The 19,661-nt window shown below is 48.4% G+C and overlaps 1 protein-coding gene and 1 long non-coding RNA gene across 5 annotated transcripts in view; both read left to right on the top strand.

Moving 5' to 3' along the window:
* The first annotated feature begins 7,775 nt into the window (after positions 1-7,775).
* The window catches only part of LOC309847414, a 313,317-nt gene continuing 301,431 nt past the window's right edge, over positions 7,776-19,661 (top strand). The window contains exon 1 of the long non-coding RNA XR_014302439.1: positions 7,776-7,822. This is a non-coding gene — a long non-coding RNA (uncharacterized lncRNA). The remainder of the gene's footprint in view (positions 7,823-19,661) is intronic.
* Positions 13,873-19,265, top strand: LOC309847388 (coiled-coil domain-containing protein 74B-like). 4 transcript variants are annotated; one of them, XM_082697563.1, is made up of 8 exons: positions 13,873-14,215; positions 15,073-15,114; positions 16,145-16,201; positions 16,959-17,139; positions 18,162-18,351; positions 18,430-18,509; positions 18,602-18,673; positions 18,800-19,265. In XM_082697563.1, exons 1-8 carry the CDS (start codon positions 13,957-13,959, stop codon positions 18,969-18,971), a joined length of 1,053 nt encoding a protein of 350 aa, XP_082553689.1. In that variant the 5' UTR covers positions 13,873-13,956; the 3' UTR covers positions 18,972-19,265. The 4 variants fall into 4 exon arrangements, with proteins under 4 accessions (XP_082553689.1, XP_082553690.1, XP_082553691.1 ...); XM_082697564.1 differs by having other exon boundaries at positions 13,877-14,215; positions 18,174-18,351; XM_082697565.1 differs by having other exon boundaries at positions 13,877-14,215; positions 18,833-19,265.

Below are 19,661 nucleotides of genomic sequence, written 5' to 3'. Positions count from 1 at the left end.
TGGGGCTCTTTGCTCGGCGGGGAACTTGCCTCCCTCTCTCTCTCTGCCTACTTCTGATTTCTGTCAAATAAATAAATAAAATCTTTTAAAAATAAAATATTTTGGGGATTCCTGCGGGGGTTGCTCAGATAGGTAATCATCCAGCTCTTGATCTCTGCTCAGGTGGTGATCTCAGGGTTGTGAGTTGGAGCCCTGTGTCTGGCTCTGTGCTGGGTGTGGAGCCTGCTTAAGGTCCCTCCTTTCAAGACTTGTGGGTGGCTCAGTTGGTTAAGTGTCTGCCCTCAGTTCAGGTCACGATCCCAGGGTCCTGGAATCAAGTCCCGAGTCAGGCTCCCTGCTCGGTAGGGAGTGTGCTTCTCCCTCTGTTGCTCTCTTTCTTTCTCCCTGACAATTACTAAATAAAGTCTTTTTTAAGATTTTATTTATTTATTTGACAGAGAAAGATCACAAGTAGGCATAGAAGCAGGCAGAGAGAGAGAGAGGAGGAAGCAGGCTCCCCGCGGAGCAGAGAACCCTATGCGGGACTCAATCCCAGGACCCTGAGATCATGACCCGAGCCGAAGGCAGTGGCTTAATCCACTGAGCCACCCAGGCGCCCCAATAAATAAAGACTTAAAAACAAATTATCTCTTTCTCTCAGGGCGCCTGGGTGGCTCAGTGGGTTAAAGCCTTTGCCTTCGGCTCAGGTCATGATCTCAGGGTCCTGAGATCGAGCCCCGTATTAGGCTCTCTGCTCCGCGGGGAGCCTGCTTCCCCCCTCTCTCTGCCTGCCTCTCTGTCTACTTGTTATCTCTGTCAAATAAAGTAAAAATCTTTAAAAAAAAAAATTCTCTCTCTCGGCAACACCTTTTCCACGGGTTCTGTCCCCATGCTTTAATAAAATCACCTTTTTTGTACCCCCCAAAAAGATTCTCTCTCCCCCTCTCCCTCTGTTCCTTCACAACTTTTTCTCTAGGGAAAAAAAAAAAAAAGAGAGAGGGAGAGAGAGAAAAAAATAGGATATTTGTAGCTAAGTTTTGGGGGTTATATGTGGATTTTGACTGCTCATGGTGTTGGCACGCAGCCTCCCGAACCCTGTGTTGCTCAAAGGTCCACCTTTGTTTTTTCTTCAGTGATTCCAAGATATTTTGATCGACCGGTGGAGCTAATACCGTAATAAACACCATTTAAATTTCCCTTCACGATATAGAAAAAAGTCTGAACTGTTGTGAATCTTTTGGCTCCCCATGTTGACCATCACTTGGAAAGAGTGACCCGTACTGGAAGCGCCTGGGTGGCACCGTCTGACTCTGGGTTTCAGCTTAGGTTGTGATCTCAGGGTCATGAGTTTGAGCCCCACATGGGGCTCAGTGTGGAGTTTGCTTCAAACTCTCTCTCTCTCCATCTCTCCAGCCCCTCCTCACTGTGCTCCACCTCTCTCAAATACATACATCTACCAAAAAAGGGGGGGAGGGGGACACAGCGGTTGATCAAATGGTACCAGAAAAAAAATGTTTTGCCAAAATTAACATGTCCCCCAGGAACTAGCCTGGTGTGCTTTTCTAGACGAGGTTTCTTTGCAACATTTCACTTTAATATTTTCCAGTCTAAAACTGTTTCTTCTATGTCAATACCCTGAGAATATAGGCTCACAATGAAGAGTTTGGGCAGCCGTTTGGCCAAATTTGATGATCTTTTTGAGAGAAAAGGGGAGAAAAATCTCATTTATCTGCTTTAGGCGCACACACACACACACACACACACACACACATGAGCGCGCGCGCGTCTTTTGTTTCATCAAGAATATAGCCCAATCTCTCTCTCTCTCTCTCTCTCTCTCGTTTTTAAAAATACTTTATTTATTTGACAGAGGGAGCGAGAAAGCACAAGCGGGAGTCAGGGATGGGCAGAGGGATAGGGAGAAGCAGGCTCCCCCCACTGAACAAGGAGCCTGATGCAGGGCTCCATCCCTGGACCCTGGGATCATGACCTAAGTGAGCCAAAGGCAGATAATGACTGAGCCACCCAGGAGTCCCTGTAACCCAATCTCTTAAAATGCATGCAGCGTAACAAGTTTGTCCTCTTCCCGTGTGGTACCTAAACATTTTGTCCTGTATTTTTAGCCTAAATGAATGCCTGCAATCTAAGGGACTATGACCAGGGTAACCAGACAAACCACGGTGTTCAGTCGCTCTGAACAAGGCCCAGGGCCATTCTAGTCTCTGATGAGAGAATCTGGCACGCATCTTACATATTCTTTCTCCAACTGTTTTTCTACCTGCATCAGCCCATAGATGAATGGAGATCGGACCGGACATCTCTGTGCGGAGCTGAGTCAGGAAACAGGAGAATGTCCTGCCAGTCGGAGGCCTGTTGCCTCTCATGGGGGAATGTTTTTATAATAGGAGTTATCTGTTTATTTATATAAAAGAATGTCAAATGGGAAAATTGCCACTCTCTTTCCAGCCACATCTTGGGGTTGCAACGGAGGTAGCTTTCTTTCTTTTTTTAAGATTTTTATTTATTGGGGCACCTGGGTGGCTCAGTGGGTTAAAGCCTCTGCCTTTGGCTCAGGTCATGATTCCAGGGTTCTGGGATAGAGCCCCACATCCGGCTCTCTGCTCAACAGGGAGCCTGCTTCCTCCAATCTCTCTCTCTGCCTGACCCTCTGCCTACTTGTGATCTCTGTGTGTCAAATAAATTTTTAAAAATCTTTTTTAAAAAAGATTTTTATTTTTTTAAAAGATTTTTATTTATTTATTTGACAAAGAGAGATCACAAGTAGGCAGAGAGGCAGGCAGAGAGAGAGAGAGAGAGAGAGAAGCAGACTCCCCGCTGAGCAGAGAGCCTGATGCGGGCCTCTATCCCAAGACCCTGAGATCATGACCTGAGCTGAAGGCAGAAGCTTAACTCACTGAGCCAACCAGGCACCCTGGAGGTAGCTTTCTTACCTTTCGTTCCTTTGCATTAATGTAAAAAGTGTTTAGAGTTCTCATGCATCATCTCCCTGCATCCTTGAAATAAATTCTGCCAGACAAGTGTTATTACATTTCCAATTTACTGACAAAACAAGGTGCAGAGAAGTAAGTTAAAAAAAACTCAGCGGCACCTGGGTGGTTCAGTCAGTAAACGTCTGCCTTTGACACAGGTCATGATCCCAGAGTCCTGGGATCAACCCCCACATCAGGCTCCCTGCTCACCCTCTGCCCCTCCCCCCTGCTTTCACATGCTCTCTCTCTCTCACTCTCTCTCTCGCAAAAAAAAAAAAGACAAAGAAAAAAAAAGAAACAAACAAAACAAGAGAACAGCCTTAGGGAAAAAAAACAAAAAACAAGCGAACAAAGAAAAAAAAGAGACAAAAACCACCCCCACAAAAACCAGACTCTTAAATACAAAGAACAAACTGGTGGTCACCAGAGAGGGGGAGGTGGGTGGGGCTGTGGTGAACTAGGTGAAGGGGATTAATAGTACACTTCTGGTGAGGAGCACTGAATAGTGTATAGAACTGTTGAATCACTATGTTGTATGCCTGAAACTAATAGAACACTGTTTCTTAATTATATTGGAATTTTAATTTAAAAAAATTTTTAATTAAAAAAAAAAGTCAAATAGTGCTCTGAGATTATAGGAAAAAAAATAGCAGCCCAGCCTCCTACAAGCAATCCTTTCAACTCTTTAAACTGTTTCTTCTGACATTTATCTCCAGCTTTCTTTTTTATTTTATTTTTTTAAGTAATCTCTACCCCTATCCTGGGGCTCAAACTTGTGACCCTGAGATCAAGAGTTGCATTCTCTGCCAAATGACTCAGCCAAGAGTCCCTATCTCTGTATTTCGAAATAATGTTTTTTCATTTCTTACTTCTTCCTTATTTTAAATATCCTTTACTGACGTCTGAGGGAACATAAGACATCATCATCATCCCCCTTACAAAAATACCCACTCATCTCCCCATCTCTCCCCACTCATCCATGACCCCCTCCTCCACAGTGTGTCATAATTTCTGGTGAAATTAATAACTAGTATTGATATTATTAGGATGATGTAAATACTGTTCACTGATGAGCTATGTAGTGTGATAGTTATATTCCCTTCTTTTTCTTTTTAAAATATTTTATTTATTTATTTGACAGAGAGAGACACAGCGAGAGAGGGAACACAAGCAGGGGGAGTGGGAGAGGGAGAAGCAGTCTTCCCGCTGAGCAGGGAGCCCAATGTGGGGCTCGATCCCAAGACCCTGGGATCATGACCTGAGCCAAAGGCAGAGCCCTAACCCACTAAGCCAACCAGGCACCCCACGTGACAGGAATTTAGTATAGAATTAGGAACTCCCGTGAGCATTGGAAGAGTCTAAGGAGCAGAGGTCACGGGAGCTATGAGTCTTCAAATTCAAAGGAGCTGTGCTAGGGATCTCAGCCTGAAGCATCAAGATTCTTCACAATCTTGGAGAAGCTTCTACCACTCATCTCAGAATTCAGTGACGAAGAGGGTAACGCTCCAGGAAGCCTCTGTGAGTCTCTTTTACCCACACACTTGCCTGTAACTGATTCAACTTCGTCTTCCAAATCACAAACGACTTCCTCTCTGGCCTACTCTATCCCAAAATCATAGAGGAGAGGCACCTGGGTGGCTCACTCGGTTAAGCATCTGACTCTTGGTTTCAGCTCAGGTTGTGTTCTCAGTGTCCTGAGATTGAGTCCCGTGTTGGGCTCCATACTCAGCTCGGAGTCTGCTTGTCCCTCCTTAACTCCTCTCTCATAAATAAATAAGACCTTAAAAAAAACAGTATAGGAAAGGAGATTCTGGAAAATATAGTTCTCAGCCTTAAAAATGAATGGTGATTGTGCTAACAATGAACCCAGCACAGTCTATCCTTTTGTCAGCTTGGTGTCCAAATGACTCCTTTTCCACATCTCACCTCTGAGTAAAGGTACTCAGAAATCACACTGTGTGATTCAGCTCTCCTTCCTACAGTCAAACCCAAACAGGAACCCCAGGGTCCTCTTTATCCATCCCTGAGTGGATGTTGCTTTCTTTTCTGATCCTGCTATCCTTTATTTTTAAAAAGATTTATTTATTTTAGAGAGGGAGGGGCGGGGCTAAGGGAGAGAGCAACTCAAGCAGACTCTGCACTGAGCATGGAGCCCAGGGCAGGGCTTGATTCTACCACCCTGAGACTATGACCTGAGCTGAAACCAAGAGCCAGGTACTTAGCTGACTGTGCCACCCAGGTGCCCCTGATTCTGCTATCCTATGACCTACTAATTTTTTAAAGATCTTATTTATTTTAAATAAGATCTTTATTTTAAAGATCTTATTTATTTATTTGAGAGAGAGCGAGAAGCAACACAAGCAGGGGGAGTAGGAGAGAGAGAAGCAGGCTCCCCGAGAAGCAGGGAGCCCGAGGTGGGGCTCCATCTCAGGACTCCAGGATCATGACCTGAGCCAAAGGCAGATGCTCAAACAACTGAGCCACCCAGGAGCCCCCTTATAACCTGCTATTGAGATATGGAAAAAATTATGACTTACACATTAATACTATCAGGTAACAAGAGAATGCGAGAGGAGAAAAAGAGAAGGAGCAGGTACAAAAGACACAGGACATCTTTAACTACTGGCACGCTTGCTTCTGAGATTGGCCACAGGATGTGACTGCTCTTCTTCTACCACCTATTCTGCCTGTCCCTAGCCGGTCATATTTTGGGGGATGGTGATGGGGTAATATGGTGGGGTGACCTAGATCTTTATTCTTGATGTTTCTGTGCCTTCCTGTTTTAGGTGCTGTGCCTGTTTTAGGTTGTTACAGTTTTCCGTAACTTTTACCACAGACTGTGGGAGTACTAAGTAAGATTACCAAGAGAGTCTCCTGGGTGCCAGGTGTTCTTCCTTGCCCCCACTGTGTAGCAAACCCATCTACCCTTGATCATCAAGACCAGTCACCCCAACCAATAGAGCAACCCTCTTATTTGCTTGACAGAGTCACCAGGTGGCAGTCTCAGCCTCCTGTTCGGTAGGACCAGTGTGTCCCTTCCCATCCCTACGAACCAAGATCTCGCAACCAGCAGAACCCAAAGTCTTGGGGATGGGAAGCCAATACTCTACTGTAGGTCGTTAGATTAGTAACAGTGGAAGGAGCCACCCCGGTTTCTACCCCTTGATTCCTGAAATCTTGGGGTATCTTTGCTATGGGGAAATTTCACTCTACATTAGTCCCTGGTTAGAGCACGTCTTGCATCTCACGGGACATTATGTCAGCTCCACACAGTGACTGCACCCGGCGGGCACCATAACGAGCTCATCCAAATCCGTTCCACCATCCTATCAGGGCAAGCTTGAGAGCAATGGGAAACACAGTAAGACCAGTGACTTCCAAACAGATGCATTGACATCATGCTTTCATGAGTCCGTGGCTACACTTCATTTGCTGCCAAATAAGGTAAAACCAAAAATGAAGGTGTAAGATTGCAAATATAAATAAGAAAGGAGCTAAGAATAATAATAGGACTGTATTGGAATGTGGTTTGGGTGATACAAGTGAGTTAAATCCTCATCTATAAGAACAGGGAGCCAGTGAATGTGGCTCATTTTGATAAATCAAGAAATGATAGCCAAGCACATCATTGAAAGCTATGGAGAAGAAAGAGTGTCCGGATATGCAGGGTTTATGTTTGGGGAGTTGTGAATAGTGGCAGGGAAGACTGAAGCCTTTCTGTAACCGATTTTTTTTTTTAAGATTATTATTTATTTGACAGAGAGAGAGCATAAGCAGGGGAAGCGGCAGACAGAAGGAGAAGCAGTGTCCCCTCTGAGCAGGTAGATGATACGAGGCTCAGTCTTAGGACTCTGGGATCATGACCTGAGCCGAAGGTGGATGTTTAACTGGCTGAGCCTCCCAGGTGCTCTGATTTTTTTTTTTTTTTTTTTTTTTTTAAGTAGACCCATGCCCAATATGGAGCCCAGTGCAGGGCTTGAATGCACAACCTTGAGATCAGCACCTGAGCCAAAATCAAGAATCAGAAGTTTAATCAGATGTTTAGCCACCCAGGTGTCCCACTATAATAATAGATTTTAAAAGATCCTCATTGGGGCACCTGGGTAGCCCAGTGGGAGCCTGCTTCCTCTTCTCTCTCTGCCTGCCTCTCTTCCTGCTTGTGCTCTCTGTCTGTCAAATAAATAAATAAAATCATTAAAAAAATAAATAAAAGAGGGGCGCCTGGGTGGCTCAGTGGGTTAAGCCGCTGCCTTCGGCTCAGGTCATGATCTCAGGGTCCTGGGATCGAGTCCCGCATCGGGCTCTCTGCTCAGCAGGGAGCCTGCTTCCCTCTCTCTCTCTCTGCCTGCCTCTCCATCTACTTGTGATTTCTCTCTGTCAAATAAATAAATAAAATCTTTAAAAAAAACCACCTCTTTAAAAAATAAAATAAATAAAATAAATAAATAAAAGAGCTTCATTATTTCTTAATTTTATTAAAGCAATATGTAAATTTTAAAGGAAAAAAAGAGAAAATGAACATCCATCTGGCTTGCCTGTCTTTTAGGAAAATATGCTTGAAGAAATCATCCATTTTACTCAATAAATCAATGTTTTGTATCCAAACCACCAAAATGCAAAATCCCTCCAATTTGGTCCCAAAGAAATTTGTTTCTGAAGAATGTGCGTATTTTCTTTGCCAGATAAGGAAAACTCTGTTCCACAATGACTTCCTTTTGCCTTCTTAAAAAACTATAATGTTAAAACAGTCAAATGTTTGTGTTGCTTTAATAAGAAGTAAACGTGGGATACCTGGGTGGCTCAGTTGGTTAAGCTGCTGCCTTCGGCTCAGGTCATGATCCCAGAGTCCTGGGGTGGAGTCCCACATTGGGCTCCTTGCTCAGCAGGGAGCCTGCTTCTGTCTGCTGCTCTAGCCTGTTCTCTCTCTCTCTGACAAATAAATAAATAAATAAATAAAATCTTAAAAAAAAAAACAAGAAGTAACCTTTCTCAGGTGCCTGATACCATCTTTTTTTTTTAAATTTAGTTTATTTATTTGAGATGAAGAGAGCAGGAGTGGGGGGAGGGGGAGAAGGAGATGGAAAGGGAGAAGCAGACTCCCCACTGAACCATCCAGGCACCCCCCATTTCTTTTCTAGCTTCTCTTGAACATGATTTCATTCACTTGTTCCTTAATCACTTTATGGGGTTAAGTTTTATGTTCTTATATTGTTTGTCTCTTAATATATAGGAATCCGTGATGCATTCTAGATACTAACTTTTTCTCCTTTATGTATGTTGCAAATATTTTTTCTAAGTCTGTTATTTATTTGTTTTTTTAATTTTGGGCACAGGAAATTTTTATAAAGTCAGAATTATCAGTCTTCTTTGTTATGCTTCCTATCTTATTTAAGAAGATCTTCCCTAACTCAAGGTTAAAAACAATTTTTAAGGGGCACCTGGGTGGCTCAGTGGGTTAAGCCGCTGCCTTCAGCTCAGGTCATGATCTCAGGGTCCTGGGATCGAGTCCCGCATCGGGCTTTCTGCTCAGCAGGGAGCCTGCTTCCCTCTCTCTCTCTGCCTGCCTCTCTGTCTACTGTGATCTCTGTCAAATAAACAAATAAAATCTTAAAAAAAAAACAATTTTTAAAATATTTTATCCATTCTGTATCCCTTTCCCTCTGGAAACCACTGTAACTGTATCTCTCACATTTCATCAAGTTGTATTTTCATTTTCATTTAGTTCAAAATATTTTTTTAAGATTTTATTTATTTATTTGACAGAAAAAGACACAGCGAGAGAGGGAACACAAGCAGGGGGAGTGGGAGAGGGAGAAGCAAGGCTTCCCACTGAGCGGGGGGCCTGAAGCGGGGCTTGATCGCAGGGTCCTGGTATCATGACCCGAGCCAAAGGCAGATGCTTAGCAACTGAGCCACCCAGGCACCCCTAATTCTCATTTTTTTATAAGATTTTATTTATTTATTTGACAGATCGAGATTACAAGTGGGCAGAGAGGCAGGCAGAGAGAGAGAGGAGGAAGCAGGCTCCCTGCTGAGCAGAGAGCCCAATGTGGGGCTTGATCCCAGGACTCTGGGATCATGACCTGAGCAAGGCAGAGGCTTTAACCCACTGAGCCACCCAGGCACCCCCCTAAGCCTCATTTTTATCATCTACTCTGATGGTCTGTGTCTTTCAATTGTAGTTATGGCATTGGTATTTAATATGATTGTTAAATAGTTGCCACCCAGGCACCCCCCTAAGCCTCATTTTTATCATCTACTCTGATGGTCTGTGTCTTTCAATTGTAGTTATGGCATTGGTATTTAATATGATTGTTAAATAGTTGTAATACTATCTACCATATTTGTTACTGTTTTCTGTTCATTGTTCTTTGTTTCTCTTTTCCTCTTCCACTCTTTTCCCATCTTGTCTGGTTTTAACTGGGCCTTTTTTTTTTTTTAAGATTATTTATTTATTTATTAAAGATTTTATTTATTTATTTGACAGAGAGAAATCACAAGTAGATGGAGAGGCAGGCAGAGAGAGAGAGGGAAGCGGGTTCCCTGCTGAGCAGAGAGCCCGATATGGGACTCGATCCCAGGACCCTGAGATCATGACCTGAGGCTTAACCCACTGAGCCACCCAGGCGCCCCTAAGATTATTTATTTTTAAGTACTCTCTCTACACCCAATATGGAACTCAAACTTATAACCCCAAGATCAAGAGTTGCAAGCTCTACCAATTGAGCCAGCCCGGTGTTCCTTTAACTGAGCCTTTTTTTTTTTTTTTTTTTAAGATTTTATTCATTTATTTGACAGACAGAGATCACAAGTAGGCAGAGAGGCAGGCAGAGGGAGAGGGGGAAGCAGGCTTCCTGCTGAGCAGACAGCCCAATGTGGGGGCTCATTTCTAGGACCCTGAGATCATGACCTGAGCCAAAGGCAGAGGCTTAATCCTCTGAGCCACCCAGGTGCCCCTTAACTGAGCCTTTTATTATTCCATTTCTCTCTTCCCTTCACATATCAATTACACTTTTTATTTAAAACTATTTTAAGTGGTTGCCCTTGATTATACATTTACAGTGAATCCAAGTTCTCTTTAGAATAACACCTACCACTTCATGGTAGTGCAAAACTTTAGAACATTTCCAATTTCACCCTCTCATCTCTGATAACATTGCTGTCATTCATTTCACTTATTAATAAGCTATAATTACCAAATGCATGGCTGCTATGATTAAACAACCTGGGTTATCTGTTAGATTAATTAAGAATATGAAAAAGAAGGGGCACCTGGCTGGCTCAGTTGGTGGAACATATGACTCTTGAACTTGGGGTTGTGACTTTGAGCCCCACCTCAGGTGTGGAGCCAACTTAGTAAAGTAAAAACTAGGGGCACCTGGGTGGCTCAGTTGGTTGAGTGGCTGCCTTTGGCTCAGGTCGTGATCCCAGGGTCCTGGGATGGAGCCCCACATCCGCCTCCTTTCTCAGCAGGGAGCCTGCTTCTCCCTCTGCCACTCTGTCTGCCTGTGCGCTCGCTCTCTCTCTCTCTGAGAAATAAATAAAATCTTAAAAAAAAAAAAAGAATATGAAAACAAAAAAATTTTTTTACCTTACTTATTCCTTCTTTAAAGCTCTTCTTTTCTTTATTTAGATCAGAGTTTCTGACCTATGTCATTTTTCTCCTTTGTGAAGAATTTCTTCTAACATTTCTTGCAAAGCAAAGCTACTGGCAATGAAGTTCCTCAATTTTTGTTTGTTTGAGAAAGTCTTTACTATTTCTCCTTCACTTTTGAAGGTACGTGTAGCTAGATACAGTACTCTAGGTTTGTGGCATTTTTCTTTCCACATGAACTATCTTCTTTTGCTCTCTCACCGTTTGCATGGTTTCTGAGGAGAAGTCCAATGTAATTCTGTCTTTGCTTCTTTATAGGTAAGGGTTTGTTTGTTTGGGTGTTTGATTTCTCCTCCAGTTTCTTTCAAGATTTTCTCCATCTTTAATTTTCTTTAGTTGGAATATGATATGCCTAGGAGTTTAGAGGTTTTATGTGTTTATTCTGCCTAGTGTTCCCCGAAACCCCCAGATCTGTGATTTTCTTTCATTAATTTTTTGAAATTATCAGTCATTATTGTTTTAAGTATTTCTTTTGTACCTTTCTCTCTTCACCTTTTGGTATTCCCAGTATGCCTATGCAACACCTTTCATAATAGTCACAAAATTTGTGGATGTTCTGTTCTCTTCTCTTCATTCATCCTTCTATTTACACTTCAGTTTTAGAAGTTTCTCTTGACAAGTCTTCAAGTTAATTGATTCTTTCCTCTGCCATGTCCAGGTCTACTGCTGAGCCCATCAAAGGTATTCTTCACTTCTGTCATAGTGTTTTTGATTTCTCACATTTCCTTTCCCTTCTGAGAGTTTGCATCTCTCTGCTTATGTCACCTATCTGTTCTTACATGTTGGCCACTTTGTCCATCAAAGCCATTAGCACATTCATTATAGCTTTTAAAATTCCCAATCTGAGAATTCCAACATCTCTGACAGAGCCAAGTCTAGCTCTGATGTTTGTTGTCTCTTCAAACTGTGTTTTTTGTCTTTAATTAATGCCTTGTAATTTTTTGGTTGAAAGTTGGGCCTGATGCATCATGTGGAGGAAACTGAGGTAAAGAGACCTTTAGTGTGAAATTTCGTATTTACCTTGCTAGGGTTTAGTCCATATTCATTGTTTGCCATAGCCATAAGTGTCAGAGGCAAAATATTCCTCAGGTGCCTTCAATCTGTCTTGGTATCTTTGGGTTTTCCTAGAAACTTCTTTTTAAATTAGGTCTGAGGTGGGCAATTCTTTCACTTGTATCCCATTCTTATCCAGGAGCCCCACTGATGTGGTGGAAAGGTGTGGAGAAAGGGAAGGCTAGATGGAGGCTAGAGAGGTATCTCATTCTCTCCAGGTCCGGTTTGGCATTAAGGGCCATCCTACTTTCTTTTGAGGGCATTCTTGTGAAGGTTAAACTCACAAAGGTGGGAGCATCCTTTAAGATTGGACCCCCCACCTTGTAATTTTTTAAATTTTCAAACTTGTCCACACTGAGCCACACCAGCAATACATCAATTACAGTTTGGATCTTCCTTCTCTAGTAGTGGTTCCTATGGAGGGTTCTGCTCCAGAAAGCTGAAATTCTGTTTCTGCCTGCCTGCCTCTCCAATTTTGGGGCAAAACTTGTCCTATGATCTTAGTTCTCTGAAGGATCTAAGAAGACTTGTTGTTTTTCAGCTGGCTGATTTCCAGTGCCAGGCCAGGAAACTAGAAGTCCAGATACATTTGTATCCGGACTGCCCCCCCCACACCCCCACAATACTTACTTTTTATTTTTATTTTTAAAAAGATTCATTTATTTGAGAGAGAGACAGTTAGAGAGAGCATGAGAGGGGAGAAGGTCAGAGGGAGAAGCAGACTTCCTGCAGAGCCAGGAGCCCAATGTGGGACTGGAGCCTGGGATTCTGGGATCATGACTTGAGCTGAAGGCAGTGGCTTAACCAACTCAGCCACCCAGGCGCCCTTCCCCCCATACTTACTGTATCAATTGTTTAAAATCTTTCCATGATCAATCACTACAGCCATCTTTTTTTTTCTGTAGATTTTAATAATATTTAGTATAAAGTACTTTCTTATAAATTTATTATCTAGAATTATGTGCAGATCTATTTCTGTTGACTGCATCTGAATTTTTTTTTAATTTTTTCTCTTGACTCAGTCACATTTGTCTGTTTCTTGGCATGTTCAGTATTTATTATTTATACAGGCATCATGGATGATATGGCGCAGAGATTCTGGGTTCTGTTGTAATTCTCTGAAGAATGTTGAGTTTTGTTCTTCAGGTGGTTGAATTACGGAACATCATCCCAAACTTGTGGAGGCTGGGCTTTAAGTTTCACGAGGGCAGATATATTTTGATTTTGCCCTTAGTTCTAGGGCAGATCTCATCTCTAGAACGTAGTTTTCATTCCCAAGGTGTGGCCCTTTGGGGGTTTAGAAGGAAAACTGAGGCCTTTACCAAGCTCCTCTGTCAGACTTCAAACTCGTCCATGGAACTGATAGCAAGTGAATCTCTCCTCAGCTTTTGGCCTTCCAGCTCTTTGTCTTTCCCTGGAGTCCCTGGAATTGTTGCCCACAGGTGGGCAGTTGAGGCCAGCCACATATCTGAAGTTTACAGCTTCCAGCTCCTCACCCACAGAGGCTCCAAACTTCCCAGCGTTGCCCCCTGGGTTTCCAGCAGCGTCCATCTTCTGCCTCTTCAGCCATTGGACCTGTGGCTTCCTGTTTGAGGTCTGGGAGAGAGAACCCTCAGGGAAAAGCAGCTCTTCTTCTTCTTCTTCAAGATTTTATTCATTTATTTGACAGAGAGAGACACAGCGAGAGAGAGAACACAAGCAGAGGGAGTAGGAGAGGGAGAAGCAGGTTTCCCGTTGAGCAGGGAGCCGGATGCAGGGCTGATCCCGGGATCAGGCTGGGCGCGCAGGCTGGGCACAGCGAGGCGCAGAAGCGCGTCCTGGACACCCGGGCCATGACCCAAGCCGAAGGCAGACGCCTAATGACTGAGCCACCCAGGCGCCCCCAAAGCAGCTTTTCTTTCAAGAGCTGCTGCCTCCGTCTAGTTTCTGTCTGCTTGTTGTTCTTCTCCAGTGCTTTCAGGCAGTGGTTTCATATATTTTGTCCACATTTCATAAAGCAGAGCGTTTTGTAATTACTGGAAGTAGAAACTCAATCTGTAATCCGTAGCATCCATTCAGAAAGTGAACTACTAAGACAAGCTACAAAATTTAGACCTACCCTCAAGGCGGATACCTTTTAAGTCAGATTATTAGGGCTGAGGCGGAAGTTGACGTGAGCCCCGCCCCCACAAACAGCTCCGCCCCTCGCACGCCCCGCCCCTCGCTCACGCCCGTTTCCATGGCGACGCGGCGCCAAGCTGTGGCAGCCCAGCAACCGAGTGGGCGTGCAGCAGCGGCTACATGAGCGCCGGGGTGGCGGCGGCCGGGCAGCGGCCCCCCAGCTCGGGGATCCCGGGCTCTCGGGGCGCGTCGCGCCCGCGCCCCCGCCAGCCCGCGGTCGTCCAGCACTCCGGACAGCACGGCGCGCAGGCTGGGCACAGCGAGGCGCAGAAGCGGGTCCTGGACCTGGAGAAGAGCCTGCAGTTCCTGCAGCAGCAGCACTCTGAGACGCTGGTCAAGCTCCACGAGGAGATCGAGTACCTCAAGCGCGAGAACAAGGGTGAGTCCGAGCGGCGGGGCCGCGGCTGGGGCGCCCACCGCCGCTGGGGCCCGAGGGGGACTCAGACCTGCTGCCCGCGGGTGCCTCCAGCACGGAAACACGCGTGGACTCTAGAACACGTAGGGTTTTAAGGAGGACAGACACAGGGCAGCAAGTCAAACCCCGGGTCCTGCCATGCGGGGCTTGGACTCCCTTCCCCCGCCATCGGCCCCAAACCAGGGTGGTCTTGGGGGTCGGAGTGCGTCAGGGCCATCTAGCCATCTGGCAGGGCAGCCTGTCCGTGGCATTTCCCACAGTAAGCCCGGTGGCAGTCTCGTCTCTAGGAATCAGGCCCAACTATTTAAAAAAAAAAAAACTTTTTGTGGAAGTAAAAAGTGCGAGCATACAGCTCAATGATTTTCACAACCTAAATGCCCCCAAATCAAGGGCCTATATGTCCGGCACCATCCAGCTCTCCCGCCTACCCGAGTGTCCTCAGGGCAAGGCCTTCCTAACTTGGCCTTGCTTGTGGCTCCTCACCCCCATGGGCCAGGCCTGAAGCGGAACCTGTCTTTTACTCTGCTTCCCTCTCTCTCCTCCCTTATGTTTTAGCTGGAGCTCTTCCCCCCAAGCACCTAGTCCTACCTCAGTTTCTCCCCACCCTTCTCCTGCTGTCCACTTGAAGTGCTAAGTATGAGATCAAGGGTTCCCCATTATGTCAGGACTCCACCTCCCCTTGACATGAGGAGTTTTGAGTCAAGGTCATGTGTGAAGTCTCTCAGGGGTTCAGCAGGAGGGGAGCACCCGGGACAAGGCAGACCTCTTCTCTCAAACTGGCAGCAGCTTCAGAAATGACGGAAGCATGTGTTTGCTTTCAGATCTCCATTACAAGCTAATAATGAGTCAGAAGCCAAAGAAAGGTAAGAATGAGGCCCTCGGGTGGCTGATGGGAAGTTACTGATGTCTGGAATAGCCCCTGGGTTGCTTGTGTTCACCCAGCTAGCTGCACTGGCCTATCCCAGTGAGGAGGGGTCCTGGGGGACCTGGAGAGACGCCACTGCCCCCAGCCATGGTTTGGGCGACTGCACTGAAGCACAGAGGTGGGGCTCTCGGGGATCCCAAGGCCTAAGGTCTGGGCAGCAGGGAAACAGGCAGAGCAGCTGCCCTCCCTAGCGTTGCTGCTCTGATGGATTCTGACTTGGATTCTGGCTATGGTAGGCCCCAGGCTCCCTCTGCAAAACTGGCAAGCACTGGGCAGCCCCAGCCCTGGGCCTCTGGCTCGTCACTTCCTAGCACAGAAGGCTCTGTACTAGGAAGGCACAGTCCTTTCAGAGAGCCTCCCTGCCCATCTCCACAGTGACCAAGAGGGCTGGGTGAAGGCAGTGGAGATGGAGAGACCCACAGCCACTTACCCAATGCCCTTCCTCATCCTGATAGTAGCCCATTCACTTTGCATGTCCCCCAGCCCAGCCTGCTCTCCCCACTTACCTTTGGGGCCCGGTCTGGGTGGTGCTAGCCTGGAGCCCCAGTCTTGGGAGGTGTCCAGGGCTCCTTTTCTAGGGGACACAGAGAATGGTGTGGTGGTGAGCCCTCCCCCGACAGGGAGGAGCAGCTCCGGTGAGCTGTCCTCGGCAAGTGGCAGGGCCTGTTGGTGGTCCCAGTGCGGAGATGCCAGGGGTACCCAGTGGGACCTCAGAAGAGGTCATCCTCCTTCAGGGCTTCTTTGGGCCTAAGCCCACTGCTTTCTGGATGGCCCTTCAAGAAATCGCCTTTCCCCCAGCCTTGGCTCTGCCTCACCAGAGTTGGGGAGGGCCCTGTGTGAGCACACAGGCGGGCACAGGCCGCGGGCCCCTCACCCATGGAGAGGAGCGGGGACGGAAGCATCTGGGGACACTAGGATGGAAGTGGCATTCCTGCCATCTCCAACTGACCCTATGCCTTCTCCCACAGGTAGCATTTCCAGTTCCAGCTTTCATTCCATCAAGTCCGTCTCAAATTCGACGTCAGGTGAGCACGCCAGCACCCTCTGTGAGCTCAGGGTCGGGGAGGGACACATGCCTCATGGGGACCCTGGGCCCAATGGCCAATGTGGGGCATTGAAAGCCCCATGGGCTTGGCTACAAAGGGAGTGAACACCAACATGGGGCACAAGGCCCTACGGCAGATGCCCCCCGACATACGGAAAGAGGAGCCTCTGTGCCTCACTAAGTGGTCTTCCAGGGAGGGGTGGCACACAGGTGGCCTGGCAGAAGCCCTGCTCATTAGGACCCCCCACCAAGCAGGCAGGAAGCAGAGGCGGGGGGGTGGGGAGAGGCAGCTGCGCCTGGAGTTCTGGGCTTGTGGCGTCATTTGCAGAGTTAGGGGCTGATAGCTTCTTCTTCCCACTCTGCCTTCCTCAGGCCAGGCGTCCTTGCAAAGGAGCAGCCCTTGCCCCTCCTCTGCGGGCCCCAGGCAGGCAGTAGGCATTGTCCTTGGAAAGGACACTGGCGCAGGCTGGGTCCCAGACCTCCCACTCAGTGTTATTTTGCCCAGAATGGGGCATTGCCTCAGAGTCGGGGAACAGCTGTGGGGCCACCCCCAGCCCTGGCCTTCCCTGATTTCATGGAGCCAGCTTTTCACAGAACCTCAGACCCTTGGGTTTGGATCTCCCAGCAGCCCCCCGATGGGGGCTCTGTTACCATCTCTTGGTGGAAACTGAGGCAAACTCCATGGGCATACACAGCTGATCCTGGGTGACTCAGGCGCGGGTTCTCGATGCCCACAGTGACCGCCTTGGCTGCTGTCAACTCTCAAGGCAAGGCCCGGACCCAGCTCAGCTTCTCCAAGAGGCAAGACTCGAAAGCTGATGTTCCCCAGAAGATGGACCTGGAAGAAGAGACCCCAGTTGCTGCCCTGTTCCACAACAGCAAGCTGGACAAAGCCCCAGGGATGCAGGGGCCGGCCAAGTAAGGGCTCGCCCAGACCCCGTGGGCCCAGCGCTCCATTTACCAAGCTCACACTCTGCCACCAGCCAGCTGCTCAGCCCTTCCAAATGGGCCAGTCTGCCGGTGAGCGCAGACTTGCTCCAGGCTTGCCCATCCAGTGGGCACTGCCTTCCCCCTTTCCCCAGGGGGTCTGCAGGGTCTCTATGCTGACTCAAGCCCACACAAGGATGCCAACAGCAGCCTCCAAAACCGTTTTCTCACAGAAATGGAACAAAGTGATTTGGCCTTTAAATTACCCTGCTATTCACCAAGTCGGGGAATAAGTAAGTCAGGTTCCTGGGCTCACCCCGGGAAGTGTGCTCAGCTCTGTGTGGCGCAGAGCTGGCAGGCCAGAGCAAGCCCAGGCTGACACTTGAGTTTCTGGGACTGCCCTGGAAAGCAGCAAGGAACCTGGACCTTTTTTTTTTTTTTTTTTTAAAGACTTTATTTGACAGATCACAAGTAGGCAGAGAGGCAGGCAGACAGAAGAGAGGAGGAAGCAGGCTCCCCGATGAGCAGAGAGCCTGATGCGGGGCTCGATTTCAGGACCCGGGGATCATGACCTGAGCCGAAGGCAGAGGCTTTAACCCACTGAGCCACCCAGGCGCCCCAGGAACCTGGACTTGGCATCCAAAAACAGAGACCCCATTGTCCCCTGGGTAGGGCAACCAGCAGGCTTCCGCTTCTCAGCAGTCCTTAGATTCTCTCAACCAGGCTCACAGGTGTGGGGGTCAGGACTGAGGGTGGCCCCGCAGCTTGAACCACCTTGAAATGTCAGGGCACCTTGAGAGAGGAGAAAGGGATGGACCCAGGTCCCAGCTGGCACCGGAGCCCCCCACCTGGTGCCGGGAGCACCCTAGTCAGCAGAAGGGACCCAGTCCCTGAGGAGGCTGTGTGGACACCCCTCCTCCCCACACCATTCTCAGGCTGGAGCAGGAGCTGCCCAGAAGAGAGGTGGGGGGTGGTTAGACCAAGCCTGGCAGGCTAGCTCCAGGCTGCTGCAGTGACTGTTCCAGAGAGGAAGAAGGGGAGACCTCCAGTGCAGTGGCGAGCTCCACGGCAGGCAACCAGCACAAGGGCAAGCAGCCCCCTGCGATGAGCCTGCCTCCATACCTGCGCAAGCCCACCACGATTCAGCAATGTGAGGTTATCATCCGCCAGCTGTGGAACGCCAACCTCCTGCAGGCCCAAGAGGTGAGGCTCGGGACCCCGATCTGCCCCCCGCCACCTCTGCAGAGCCTGCCCACTGCCCCTCTTCTCCCTGCCTTCCAGTTGCAACACCTCAAGGCCCTCCTGGAAGAGAATCAGAGACCCAAGGCTGCCCCTGAGGAGCCTGGGCCCAGCTCTCCCAAGTGAGTAAGAGCCTCACAGCCCTCACCCCGCCCCACCCTACCCCAGCAAGGTCTTCTCCTCTGGGGCTCACTGCTGACTCCTCCCTCACCAGGGACCAGGAGGCCCTTCACCCAGGAGCCATGCAGCTCCCCAAGGTCCCCACCAAGGGCGTACCCAAGAAATGGTGAGTTGCACTGGCAGGGGGAGGTTGAGGTGGCCTCCAAACCCCGTATGGGGTGCAGAAGAGATTGGGACCCAGATGGCTCTGTGTTTTGCCTGGGGCCGCATTGGGCTGGGCTTCTGCTCCCAGGGGCTCTGCAGTGCCCGCCCTCTGCCCGAACAGCCTGATTCTGAGCCCGATGCCCATGGCGGAGCGCTCCATCCTGCCGGCGCTTAAGCAGACCCTGAAGAGCAACTTCGCCGAGCGGCAGAAGAGGCTGCAGGTGGTGCAGAGCCGGCGGCTGCACCGCTCGGTGCTCTGAGGCCAGCGGCGCCCATCTGCGCCTGCACAGCAGCTCTCGGCCAGGCCCGTGACCAACCCCCCGGCTGGAGATCCTCACCCTCTCTAGATAGCACTTCCAGACAATTCTCATACATTTAGGCCAACTGAAATTCCAGATAAACGAAACTCGTGGCAGATAAAGTACTTGGTCTCAGAACTGGGAAACTTTATTTTCTTGCTCAGTATTTTGCTATTCTGCGTTTACACGAAAACATGTTATGAAAGAAGTATTACCCTACCCTGCTGAAGACTGGAAATAAAGCTCGTTTTTCCACTTGTGCGTCTCATCCCTCACTGCTGTTTGGGCATCACTGCCCTGCTCTGTGCCCCTAGCTCTGCTCCCTGCAGTAGGAGGGGCCTGCCAGGGGTGCCTGGGACTCTGGGCTCATCCAGGGCGGGCAAGTGTGCAGGGAACGGGTTCCTGGCCCCGCGCACAGGGTGAGACGCCTTCTTCCCCAATGGTCCCGGCCAGCTTCCAGGCTGACAAACACTGCTGATGCGCCATCCCGCCGGGCCTGCCCTCCAACACGGAGGGCCACGGCACCTCGGGAGTGGCCCTCTCCGGGGCTCTGGGGCCTCACCCGGTGATACTCCGGCCCCAAGGGCCCCCACAACCACAGCTTCCTTTGGCTCATGGGTGCAGTCAGTGTTGTGTCCACCTGCCCCTGGC

This window comes from Mustela nivalis, assembly GCF_964662115.1.
Source record: "Mustela nivalis genome assembly, chromosome: 14".
NCBI lineage: Eukaryota > Metazoa > Chordata > Mammalia > Carnivora > Mustelidae > Mustela > Mustela nivalis.
This window is presented reverse-complemented; position numbering and strand designations above follow the sequence as displayed.

What these genes read in the sequence shown, in the direction of transcription:
- LOC309847388 (XM_082697563.1), top strand. Translation starts at nt 13,957, where the DNA reads ATGAGCGCCGGGGTGGCGGCGGCCGGGCAGCGGCCCCCCAGCTCGGGG. An exon ending in GAGTCAGAAGCCAAAGAAAG is followed by an intron (nt 15,115 to 16,144) that starts GTAAGAATGAGG and finishes CTTCTCCCACAG; the next exon opens with GTAGCATTTCCAGTTCCAGC. An exon ending in CGTCTCAAATTCGACGTCAG is followed by an intron (nt 16,202 to 16,958) that starts GTGAGCACGCCA and finishes CGATGCCCACAG; the next exon opens with TGACCGCCTTGGCTGCTGTC.